We start from the raw sequence: 12,256 nt of genomic DNA, 5'->3' as shown, positions 1-12,256 counted from the left end.
CCAATTTGTTTGTCATAGGGTTGTCTAAAAATCAAATATTTTATAACTTTTTCTATAACTTTTGTTTTATCCATATTTCAATCAATTTCTCGAGTGGCTTTACGTATACGTAAATTTATTAAAAATTTTATATAAAAATGTGTATCATTTTGAAGATCTTAATTAACACGTTAATGCTAATATATTTTTTCACACAAAAATTTTATTTGTAAAAAAATGAAAATAAATTTGAATTGAAAAAAAAAATTAATCATAAAAAATGGGATGCCTTTTTCCTTTTCTTAAAAAAAAATTATTGCTCCTTTATCTATCTATATGTTTTGAACCCATCAACAATAAATCTATCTTTACTATCAAGCGAATAAAGAGTGAAAATGTGGTTGTTTGCCAAGTATAAAGACTATTTATAGTTTTGAAATTTGAAAAAGCTTACTTATTTTCTTAGTGGTTTCTTTATTAGTAACACCTCAAAATGGTATATTGCCGCCCATTAAAACTATAAATGAAGATTTAATTTACTCAAATATAATAAAAATGATAAATGGACCTAACAGAGTAAAATTTTCATTGCGTGTCTTGATTTTATTGGAGAGAGAAGAAAAAAAGTAATACAAACTGTACCTCACATTTTTATTTGTTTGAATAAATCAAAGTGTGCCATGTAAATATGGAGTAGAAAGTTGAAATATGTGTAGTATTACTCCAAATATAATTATAATAACTCTATAAGTAAAATGTCAACTATATGTACCTCCCCATGCTGGTTGCTTATTCTTATAGTTTAATGGAGCAAAATTACCATTCTCTTTTTGTTTAATTAATGTTGGAGACTAAAGAAGAGGAACACAACTTTCAATAGGAGCGGTCTATTGATTGACCTTTATGATTTAAATCAATCAGTTATGCAACATATGATGATTTACCTTATTGTGGTCATTAGTAGGCTACCCGCTAAAACCCACCATATGGTGGGGTGGCAAATTATTGTATAGACCATGGTCCACACAGCTGTGTGGACCATAATAAAATGTACATTTTTAATGTACTAAATGTACATTATTTTTGTACTGAATGTACATTATTTTTATACTATAAAAATAATGTACATTCAGTACACAAATAATGTACATCCCCTGAATATAATGTACATTATTTTTATACTGAATATACATTATTTTTATATTGAATGTACATTATTTGATAGTATGGTCCACACAGCTGTGTGGACTATGGTCCACACAATAATGATTGATGGTGGGGTGTGCTTAGGCCTAATGAAGGTCGACTTGCCCACTCGTCTTAGGCCTGCAGGCCTCCAAATTTAAAATGTTTTAAATTTAAATAAATATTAATATGAAAAAGTGAATAAGTGTATACTAAAATAATTTAGATAATTTAAATATACATGAATGCATTAATACATTATAAGTTAATAACAAATAATTTGTTAAATATATTAATTACTAATACATTTTTTAATATAAATAAATAAATAAACATATATTTATATATATAATTATATAAAATGGTATTTGTCTATACATATATAATGTGTATATATTAGGCCGGGCTTGCGGACCAAAATATGAAACATAGAATTCAAAGCCTACCCTCCTATTTTAATAGAACGAGACGAGTTAATCTGGTGACAGAACAAAATATATCGACAGACTAAGTTCATTTTGACGACTCTACATTCTCATATAATAACTTTGCAATTCCATTTCCACTCAGTTAAAGAAATGTCGGGTGCCAGATTTAAACTTTTTTTTTAGGGGTGAATTTTAAAATGAAGGGTTAAAAAAAATCACTGCATTCAAAGATGAAAGCGAAAACAACAATAGTAAAAACAAAAACTAAAAAAAATAAATGGGATGGGATCCACGGCTTCTTTCTGTATTGTCGGCGTTAGCAACGGTAACTTGCCGGAAAATCCGTTTGTTCGTCACCCATCCGATATGGCCGACTCGCCGACTCAGTTTGCCATAGAACTGAATAACACACCCTGTCCTTCTCCCCGGCCTCCGATCCCCATAGAGATCATTAGCGACGAAGAAATGGCTCTTATCGAAGCTGCGTTAGCCGCAACGCGCCCTTCCCTCTCCTCTTCTTCTTTGACTCAGTTTCAGAGAAGCGCCAGGTCCATCCACTCCATAACTCTGACGTCAAAGCGGCGGCTTTCGGGATGTACGGAGACTGGCTTGTCATCGGTCGGCGATATTGAGGATGGTCGGAATCGGACTATTATAAGTCCCCGGAAGAAGAACCGGTTCACCCAATCACTTTTACACCAGTTTCGGAGGAAGAGAGGCTTGGCTGTTACTGATATTACTGCCACAGTATAAAACGCTTTGAATTTTCTTTTATTCTGTTTGGGTTCGGATTTCGTGAAATGGGTCTGTGCCCTTTCTGCTAAAATTTGATTTATTTTGTCTGAATTTTTTAAAAAACATGTGCTTTTGTTGTGTTGTTGTGTTTGTTTAAATTTGTGTTAATTCCTTGTTAGATATTATAGAAGGAATGGTTACTTTTGCTTGGATGGTGATCTCAGTGATCATTTTTTTTTGTTACACTCGTGTTCTTAACTATAGGAGACACCTTTGAACCCTATTAATCTTTCATTTGCACCAGGTCGGCCTAATTAAGGGGGTTATCTCAATGATTATTGAAGTTGAGAAAGTTTAGATTTTCTGTTGAATTCCATCAATTCATTTGTAATGTATGTGTTTACATGATAATCCATGCTTGGACTAAATCATTTTCTAATATTATATGATGTTGGGCACCTTAAGTCTGCTAAAATTTGGATTTGATTTGCTTCTCCTTTGGAGCTTACTTTTGTTCATTTTGTCATGTTATACTTAGGAGTGGTGTGAAAAGCAAATGGAATATTTCCTTCTCCTCGGTAAACCAGAAGTCAGTAAAGCTATGAAAGCGGGTAGCATGCGACATGCAGCTCTTGAAGAAGAGGTATATTATATGTGCCTTCAGATTCTGAGTTTTATGTGATATGGGACAGTAATGTGATGCTGTAATGTTTATCACTCCGTTTTTATTGAGTCTTGTGTGTGACTTTTACATAATCAAGTCTTAAGATGAACCTAATTTGTTTGTTTACATCATTTATAATTGAATATTAGCTTTCATGTGAATTAGGTTTAGCCTGGCAGATACTGCAGCAAGTATTCTTTTGTGAAAAATGCATAATTATTTTCATTATGTTATTGTGATTGAACATTGTGAGCTTCGTAAGGTCTGTATTTATATGTGGAACGGAGCTATTATTATTATTTTAATCTACTCTGTTAAATATGACACAAAAGTGAAGCATTAAGGTGGGGTTTTCATGTGTTTCATGTGATATCCATATCGGTTCCACCACTATCCTCATCTTCTTCAAATGCTGGCAGGTTGTCAAAAGAGTAAAAGTTTCTGCCCAGTCCAAGGAAGATGTATGGGCAATCAAGATCATTAATTTTATGGTTGGTGCCAATCAGTTATTATTTGACGGGTTGACACGTGAATTACCCATGTAAGTCTATATATCACCTTGCATTATTGCAAACTCATTTCCTTGTCTTCAATAAGAAGGAAATGGTAATATGACACAAAACCTTTCTGTGAAAAGATAGAGTGTTAGAATCCATCCTGTATTTGAGGGTTATATTATAAATTTTTTATACAATGTTGTTCTGGACTTGTTTTTGAAATATATGTATTTGAAAACTAGGATGAACTTCTAGATGGAATTATCATTTGTATCTGATGATGTTTTTTACGGCCCAATCCATTTGCTGGTTGCTGTACATTGTCAATGTACTTTTAATGACATCAAGAAATGCAAATGTATCAATCTACAAAATGAGTTGGAACAATTTCCGTCCACCTCTAATCTCTCTGTTCACTTTTGCAATAAAAAATATGCTTTTGTTACCTAGTTTTATGATATATTCTCTCTTCTTCTTCTTCTTCTTCTTCTTCTTCTTTTTTGTATATAACAAAATTTTGCAATTAGCATAGTTCTTTTCAAATATTTGACGGAGTAAATTATTTGGATCACCAGAATAGGCTTTGCTGAAGGAGTATGGGTGGTTGGAGTGATAGATGAAATACGAATGCCTACAGAAGAAAATGACAGATTCCCCATCTTAGTTGACACGAAAACACGTGTGCGAGCTACTCTTCCTTCTGAACCACAGCGCAGGAATGGAAGGTATAAGCTTATGGCTTGGGTTCTAGGGATTAATCACGATTTTTTTTTTAAATATATGATTTCCCTTTCAACTAAGAGTTGTTAGGGGGAAGATGTTAAAACTTCCTCTATATATTAGAATGTGTTGTTAGTATGACCTTACATAACAATTAATGAAGCTTCTTCGCATGGCAGGCTTCAATTAATGTGCTACAAGCTCCTCTGGGATAACGTGGTTGCTGATAAATTTCCCTCTGGAAGGTTCTTTGATTTCTTCTCATTAAATCCGAACTGTATTTTATCTGCTGAAATCCGAGAGAATACAAACAATTCAGGCTTTCCAGCAGAGGTAAACTAAAATCTCCCGTGCTTAAATACAATGAGTAAGACTGAATAAATTTTGAATTTGTTGGTCCATGAAGTAATTAATAGCGCACGCAGAAGGGCAGTAAAAAGCAGTACTGCAATACAAACTACTTAAGAGCAATAACTATTTAGACACCACCTAAATGGAAGCTTTTGGATTTTTTCCTCCCTTGCAGACTCTTGGTGAACTCATGGGATATTTTCGAAATGCTTGTTCTATGCTTCCACGAGCACATGACAAGCTGTTGTTGAGGTTGGTGTCTATCTATTGGTATACACAGAACATTCAATATATTCATATGTGACCTTTTTTTCCCCATTACCATTTGATTTTAAAGGTATGAATTGCAAGAAGATCAATCGTTTCTTGGTGAAGATGAGTTTGCACATGATTCAGATTGGGTGAAGAGTCAAATACAGGGTTGTTTAGAATTCTGGCGTGGTGATCGTGAAGCTATTTGTACTCCCATGGAGGAGCGTTGGAAATGCAAGAGTTGCAAATTTGCTTCAGTCTGTCCAGCGGAAAACACTGGTTTACCAAGTTTGCAAGAGAAGACAGAACATAAATAAATCATCTGAAGAGCCCAAAATATTTTAGGTTGCTTCTTTCTCAAATCTCTTTAAGAACCCAACAACTTAATTTATAAGATTTGCTGTTGTAAAAGATTCTTTAACGAAATGGATGTAAACCTAATTTGAACAAATGATTATGTGAAGTAAATATGGATGTGTTCACAAACTTCGTCGGCAAATCTTAGTTTTGTAAAGAATTCATCTTTTTTTCAATATCAGGAGATCATATTCAGCGACAAAACTAACTGTAGAACAAAAATGTAGAAAACTAAGGAATTGAAAGCCTACTAAAATTAAGTTAAAAAAACAAAAAAAAAAACAACAATTAATAAATAAAACTTGACATTGAACACGTAAATTATAACTGTTCACCCACAAAAGTCTTGCCCACATCGAAAATAGCAAATGGGTATAATAAATGGCATCCAGAAAAGCTCCCATCACAACCCATTAAGCAACCAAGTAAAACAAAAATTGCTCAACTATCAGAACTATGGTTGCAGGGCATATAATGGAATGAGTAACTAGAACCATATCAAAAAGTCTTACAAAGGGGCCATACCAGAGTCTAAAGTTTATCAAAATTTAAACAATTAAAGCAAATAAAACAGGCACTCCTTCAAAGGAGAAATTCTCATTAAGAAACACATGCTCACTTCTTCTTCTGGGCAGCCTTGGTAACCTTGGCACCAGTTGGGTCCTTCTTGTCAACATTCTTGATAACACCAACTGCAACCGTTTGTCTCATGTCCCTCACAGCAAAACGACCAAGTGGTGGGTACTCAGAGAAGGTTTCAACAACCATGGGCTTGGTGGGAATCATCTTCACCATACCAGCATCACCATTCTTCAGGAACTTGGGCTCCTTCTCAAGCTCCTTACCAGACCGTCTATCAATCTTGGTCAAAAGTTCAGCAAACTTGACTGCAATGTGGGAGGTGTGGCAGTCAAGCACCGGAGCATATCCATTACCAATCTGTCCAGGGTGGTTCATGATGATGACCTGAGAGGTGAAGCTAGCAGCTCCTTTGGCTGGGTCATCCTTGGAGTTCGAGGCAACATAACCACGCTTAAGATCCTTCACAGCAACATTCTTAACGTTGAACCCAACATTGTCACCGGGAAGTGCCTCCTGAAGGGCTTCGTGGTGCATTTCAACAGACTTAACTTCAGTGGTAAGACCAGAAGGTCCAAATGTAACAACCATACCCGGCTTCAGGATACCAGTCTCCACCCGACCCACAGGGACAGTTCCAATACCACCAATCTTGTAGACATCCTGAAGTGGAAGTCGGAGAGGCTTGTCAGATGGCCTCTTGGGCTCATGGATCATGTCAAGAGCCTCAAGGAGAGTTGGTCCCTTGTACCAGTCAAGGTTGGTTGACCTCTCAATCATGTTGTCACCCTCAAAACCAGAGATGGGAACAAATGGAATCTTTTCAGGGTTGTATCCCACCTTCTTCATGTAGGATGAGACTTCCTTCACAATTTCATCATACCTAGCCTTAGAGTATTTGGGGGTGGTGGCATCCATCTGCAGAAATCAGAGTACACAATGTTAGATATCATCAGTTGATAGGAAAGGATAAATACATTTCATATGTTACTAACTCATAGCTAAACTAAAGCTAACCTTGTTACAGCAGCAAATCATTTGCCTCACACCAAGGGTGAAAGCAAGCAAAGCATGCTCACGGGTCTGTCCATCCTTGGAAATACCAGCCTCAAAACCACCAGTTGTGGAGTCAATAATGAGGACAGCACAGTCAGCCTGTGAGGTACCCGTAATCATGTTTTTGATAAAGTCACGATGTCCAGGGGCATCAATGACAGTGCAGTAGTACTTGGTGGTCTCGAATTTCCACAAGGCAATATCAATGGTGATACCACGCTCACGCTCAGCTTTGAGCTTGTCAAGCACCCAGGCATACTTGAAAGACCTCTTGTTCATTTCAGCAGCTTCTTTCTCAAACCTCTCAATAACACGCTTGTCAATTCCTCCAAGCTTGTAGATCAAGTGACCAGTAGTGGTAGACTTACCAGAGTCGACGTGGCCAATGACCACAATGTTAATGTGAACCTTCTCCTTACCCATCCTATTTAATAAAAACTGCAAAAAGAAAAAAAAACAATTAATGGCTGATACACATGAAATTAAAATTACAGGCAAGACAACATAATATAAATAATATATGTAAAGGGCTTTAATTATCCAAAAATTCGAAGCAGGGTCTGCAATTTTTAGTAATAGATTGTGGTTTATAACATGTCAACAGTTAATATATCAAGAAAATTTAATTAAAACCAAGTAACACAAAAATAAACAGCTTCAGCAATCACACCTTTAGAATCGGTTAGACAGTAAACAAATTCAGTTCACCACTAGAAAATTTAAAAATATTCAAAACTCTTATGGCATCAGGCAACAAACGCTTCAATTTTAATAACGTTATATTCAGTGTTCAATATCCAAATCATACAACACAAACATGATTGAAAGCCGGTCCTAAATCCAATCACACAGCTTAAGATAGATATATAAATCGATGTGATTCCAAAAGGCAACCACATAATAGCATACAACCTTTAAAGATTTACACCTCAAAAACTACACACAAATCTAAGCAGATCTATCGATCAGTTCCACGAGTAACATGTAAATCAGCTCAAGCAGAATCTAATCACTACGAATGTCAACTCAAATAAACAGCGAGCACAGAAACATCATTTGTATTAACACAACTACTTAAGCAAAAAATCAAGTTTCTTAAACATATCTGATATCGATTCATAGACCATATAAACATCACGAGCATGTATGAAAAACAAAATAACAGAAACACATACCGATATCGAGATGCAGGGAAAGAGAGAGAGAGAGTGAAAGGGAGGACTCTGGCCTTGTGAAGACTGAATGAGAGTCCGTATGAGGGAGAGAGCGAAGAGAGGCAGTGAGGAGCTTATAAATCAAGTGCAGGGAGTGTAGTGAGATTAGGGTTTTTCATGGGCCGTTGGATTTAATGATCGACGGTCCATGAGTGCGGTGCCTTTTTGGTCAGTCGCGGGTTTTCGTTGGAATCCTAGTGTGAGCCGCATTGAGGGCAAATTTTACTGGAGCTGGTCCATTTAGCAGGTGGATCATTAAATTGGTTAGAGGGAATTTAAATTCCATTCTCACATAATTTCTACCTAATTTCGAAGGTAAATAAATTCCTTTGTTTAGTCGGAGGGAATTGCAATTCCGCAGAATTGCAATGCCCTCATTTTCATAGAATTAGAATCCCATGCCTTTCTTGAGATTTCAATTTCATGGATTTTAGGAATAAAAAAAGATACTCCTGACAAAATTATTTTTCTCTTTTTTAATCTAAAATTGATGTCTGACCTTCTCTTTTAGTTAATACCGTACATTATCTTGTTTTCTCATAACTCTTAAATATTTAAATTTGATATATGTATATAACGTATTTATCTAAATTTTGAAAAGCAAAATTTTCTGATTGTGCGCCGATATGATGATGATGATGATGATGACGATGACGATGACGATGACGATGACGATGACAACAACAACGACAACAATAATAATAATAATAATAATAATAATAACAATAATAATAATAATAATAATAATGGGCATTTTGTACTTTATACTACTTATTCTCTTTCAATTCCCTAGTAATTTTATTCCCTCCAACCAAACACTGAAATTTAAACTCCACTTTATTCCCACATTATTCTTTTCCCATGGAATTGCAATTCATTTCCCACCTAATTCATTCCCTCCAACCAAACGCCTTGTAAGGGTGTGTTTGGTTCTCACATGTGAATCAGAATCGATATGATTGTATGGGTATTAAATATTTGGTAAAAGTAATGAATTTTGGTGAAAGTATTTTGTATATTTGGTAGTAGGGTGTAATGAGAATGATTATTACTAGTTGGAGAATAAATGAAGAAGAGAAATGAAACTCATATTTAATAAGGGTATGAGTTTTTCAATTAATGGGTATTCCAAACCTATAGTAATATTCTAAAACATGTCAACCAAACAATAACAATCACTTTAATAATCATACCTTATAACAAAACCTGTCAACCAAACATACCATAAGTAAAATGACGATATATCATTTAGATTTTAGACGATATACTACGTATCATTTTAGTTACCTTTTAATTTCATTGGATAATACTCCGTATATGTTATTGCATTAGTTTATTTTTTTAGTTTTTTTATTTTTCATGCACTAGTTTCATTATAATAACTAGTTTCATTATAATAACGTTTATATATATATATATATATATATATATATATTAATTTAAGATTTTGACTAAGGCCTTCTCCAATAGTTAGAAATTTGGTGTAGTTTTTTATGAGCTTTTGTAAGTGTGATTAGGAAAGAGAAAATGAAGTGAAAGAAAAAAAAAACAAAAAAAAAACTGACAAAAGGAAAAAAAATAGTGTTATGCGCCGCCTGGACGCGAATATGCACCCCACGCACATGGGGCGCAGTTATGCTCTCCAAAGGTGGGCCCCATTTTGAGCTGACAAAATCCTGTCCTCGCAGGAGAAAGAATTTGCCTTGTTTCCACCACCCCATTTGTTAACAAAATTATTTTCAAGATTTTATTTCTTAAACTTTGTGCCAAGACCCACTATTGGGGAGGGCCTAAGAATACATTAATAATTTCTTTTAAACAACTATAATTATTTACAAGGTAGTATCATTATACTCTGATCCTGTAATTATCCATTTAGAATAGTAATAGAGGTTCACACTATATAGTAGTTGACAAATAATTAATAATTTAAAAAAGATAAAAAGGGCTAACGTTTCAAAGTCACTTGTTACCGCCTTTTTTACTATTTTAATATACTAAAGAGTATGTGAAGAGCCACTACATGCCATTTGAGCACAAGTTACTTGGCATATTGAATGTATGTTATTTGTATATTGAATGTTTATTATTTGTTAGTATACCAAATAATGTATATTCAATACTCAAATGGCGTATTTAAAAAAAAAAAAAAGAAACGTATTAAAAATATTCTTTTAGTATAATAAAAACATACCTTATGCGCATATGAAGACTAAGGTTTGATTGATGGCCTGATTACGTGACTCAAAATTTACCTCTGGACTCTAAGGGCAAGGTCTTGTGGGCTTAGAATTAACCGGGCAAAACTAAAATCACCTAAATATATATTTTAAAAAGAATGTACTTTATATTAGCAGTCCACCTTGTATGAATCGTGGTCCATTTGTATAATAAGTGCAAAAGTTGAAAGCATTGCAACACTAAGTTAAAAGGAAAAAAAAAAAAAAAAAAAAAAAAAAAAAAAAAAAAAGCTTCCAACATGACGGTTAGAGACTAAAGAGCTTGCCTGCTCATTTCAAGGTCAAGTTAGTCAAAATATCCAAATTTAGATAAGAATAAAATGATTCATATGTTATATTGTTATGTAATGTAAACATCACTGAAAACAACAGGACAACCTATTGCATAAATTCCAGGAAAATTGGTTTATATTCTTTATTAGGTTCCACCTTTAATTTCCCTACTTTGAATTGGACCATATTCCTCGTGAACAAATTAAAGCATCGCCAATATATATAAGAAAAACCGTGGGCTGATGGTAACAGATTGGAATACCAAATAGCCTCTTATGAATTCTCAAGCACTGAACTCTTTTATCTCATTTTTTTTGGAAAGAACTCTTTATCTTCATTAAGAACTGACGATCGTGATGACATGTATTTCCTTAAGAAGATATATGCCTTAAGATTCAGATAGTGATGACATGTATTTCCTTAAGAAGATATATGCCTTAAGATTCAGATAGTGAAATAAGACAGTAATATAAGCTGGCTAAATTAATCACAAACATATAGAAATCATGAAAATAAAAATAATCAAAACTTAAGGAGCAGACCAAGCCAAACTTCGAAAAACAATTCCAGAGAACCATAATAAAAAGTACAAAACCAGAGTTGGAATAATTGCACACTTAATTGAAACTGTTTTTACCAACAAAAGTCTGCACATATCTAAAACAGTAAATGAGTATAAATAAATGGCATCCAGATAAGCTTCCATCACTGCCCGTTAAGCAACCAAGTAAACACAAAATTGCTCCCACTATAAGAATTATTGGTTGCAAGGCAGGGCACAATGGAATGAGTAACTAGAGCCATATAATAAAGTCTTTAAAAGGGCTATATCAGAAAGTCTTAAAAAGTTTATCAAAATTTAAATAACAAAAGCAGATAAAAAAGATAGTCCTTTAAAGAAGAGATATTCAATAGCAACACATGCTCACTTCTTCTTCTGAGCAGCCTTGGTGACCTTGGCACCAGTTGGGTCCTTCTTGTCAACATTCTTGATAACACCAACTGCAACTGTTTGACGCATGTCCCTCACAGCAAAACGACCAAGTGGTGGGTACTCAGAGAAGGTTTCAACAACCATGGGCTTGGTGGGAATCATCTTCACCATACCAGCATCACCATTCTTCAGGAACTTGGGCTCCTTCTCCAGCTCCTTACCAGAACGTCTATCAATCTTGGTCAAAAGCTCAGCAAACTTGACTGCAATGTGGGAGGTGTGGCAGTCCAGCACCGGAGCATATCCATTACCGATCTGTCCAGGGTGGTTCATGATGATGACCTGAGAGGTGAAGCTAGCAGCTCCTTTGGCTGGGTCATCCTTGGAGTTAGAGGCAACATAACCACGCTTAAGATCCTTCACAGCAACGTTCTTCACATTGAACCCAACATTGTCACCGGGAAGTGCCTCCTGAAGGGCTTCGTGGTGCATTTCAACTGACTTAACTTCAGTGGTAAGACCAGAAGGTCCGAATGTAACAACCATACCCGGCTTCAGGATACCAGTCTCCACACGACCCACAGGCACAGTACCAATACCACCAATCTTGTACACATCCTGAAGTGGAAGTCGGAGGGGCTTGTCAGATGGCCTCTTGGGCTCGTGGATCATGTCAAGAGCCTCAAGAAGAGTTGGTCCCTTGTACCAGTCAAGGTTGGTTGACCTCTCAATCATGTTGTCACCCTCAAAACCAGAGATGGGAACAAATGGAATCTTTTCAGGGTTGTATCC

The 12,256-nt window shown here is 35.2% G+C and overlaps 3 protein-coding genes across 3 annotated transcripts in view; 1 reads left to right on the top strand and 2 right to left on the bottom strand.

Annotated features, from left to right (window-relative positions):
- The first annotated feature begins 1,829 nt into the window (after nt 1-1,829).
- On the top strand, nt 1,830-5,310 carry LOC116016859 (exonuclease V, chloroplastic-like). Its single transcript, XM_031257292.1, has 7 exons — nt 1,830-2,339; nt 2,866-2,970; nt 3,411-3,532; nt 4,064-4,213; nt 4,388-4,541; nt 4,735-4,811; nt 4,897-5,310. Exons 1-7 carry the CDS (start codon nt 1,875-1,877, stop codon nt 5,126-5,128), a joined length of 1,305 nt encoding a protein of 434 aa, XP_031113152.1. The 5' UTR covers nt 1,830-1,874; the 3' UTR covers nt 5,129-5,310.
- A 146-nt stretch (nt 5,311-5,456) lies between these two features.
- LOC116016858 (elongation factor 1-alpha-like) lies at nt 5,457-8,126 on the bottom strand. The gene is made up of 3 exons (XM_031257291.1): nt 7,979-8,126; nt 6,765-7,241; nt 5,457-6,665 (listed from the first exon to the last, which is right to left on the bottom strand). Exons 2-3 carry the CDS (start codon nt 7,224-7,226, stop codon nt 5,784-5,786), a joined length of 1,344 nt encoding a protein of 447 aa, XP_031113151.1. The 5' UTR covers nt 7,227-7,241; nt 7,979-8,126; the 3' UTR covers nt 5,457-5,783.
- A 2,956-nt stretch (nt 8,127-11,082) lies between these two features.
- The window catches only part of LOC116016856 (elongation factor 1-alpha-like), an 8,100-nt gene continuing 6,926 nt past the window's right edge, over nt 11,083-12,256 (bottom strand). The window contains exon 4 of the mRNA XM_031257290.1: nt 11,083-12,216. Within this exon, the coding sequence (XP_031113150.1) occupies nt 11,456-12,216 (761 nt within the window). The 3' untranslated portion in view covers nt 11,083-11,455. The remainder of the gene's footprint in view (nt 12,217-12,256) is intronic.

Source organism: Ipomoea triloba, chromosome 4, assembly GCF_003576645.1.
Source record: "Ipomoea triloba cultivar NCNSP0323 chromosome 4, ASM357664v1".
Taxonomy (NCBI): Eukaryota; Viridiplantae; Streptophyta; class Magnoliopsida; order Solanales; family Convolvulaceae; genus Ipomoea; species Ipomoea triloba.
Note: the sequence above shows the minus strand (reverse complement) of the source record. Positions and strands in the feature narration are given on the sequence as shown.

What these genes read in the sequence shown, in the direction of transcription:
- LOC116016859 (XM_031257292.1), top strand. Translation starts at nt 1,875, where the DNA reads ATGGGATCCACGGCTTCTTTCTGTATTGTCGGCGTTAGCAACGGTAAC. An exon ending in TTACTGATATTACTGCCACA is followed by an intron (nt 2,340 to 2,865) that starts GTATAAAACGCT and finishes TGTTATACTTAG; the next exon opens with GAGTGGTGTGAAAAGCAAAT. An exon ending in CCACAGCGCAGGAATGGAAG is followed by an intron (nt 4,214 to 4,387) that starts GTATAAGCTTAT and finishes TTCGCATGGCAG; the next exon opens with GCTTCAATTAATGTGCTACA.
- LOC116016858 (XM_031257291.1), bottom strand. Translation starts at nt 7,226, where the DNA reads ATGGGTAAGGAGAAGGTTCACATTAACATTGTGGTCATTGGCCACGTC. An exon ending in TGATTTGCTGCTGTAACAAG is followed by an intron (nt 6,666 to 6,764) that starts GTTAGCTTTAGT and finishes TGATTTCTGCAG; the next exon opens with ATGGATGCCACCACCCCCAA.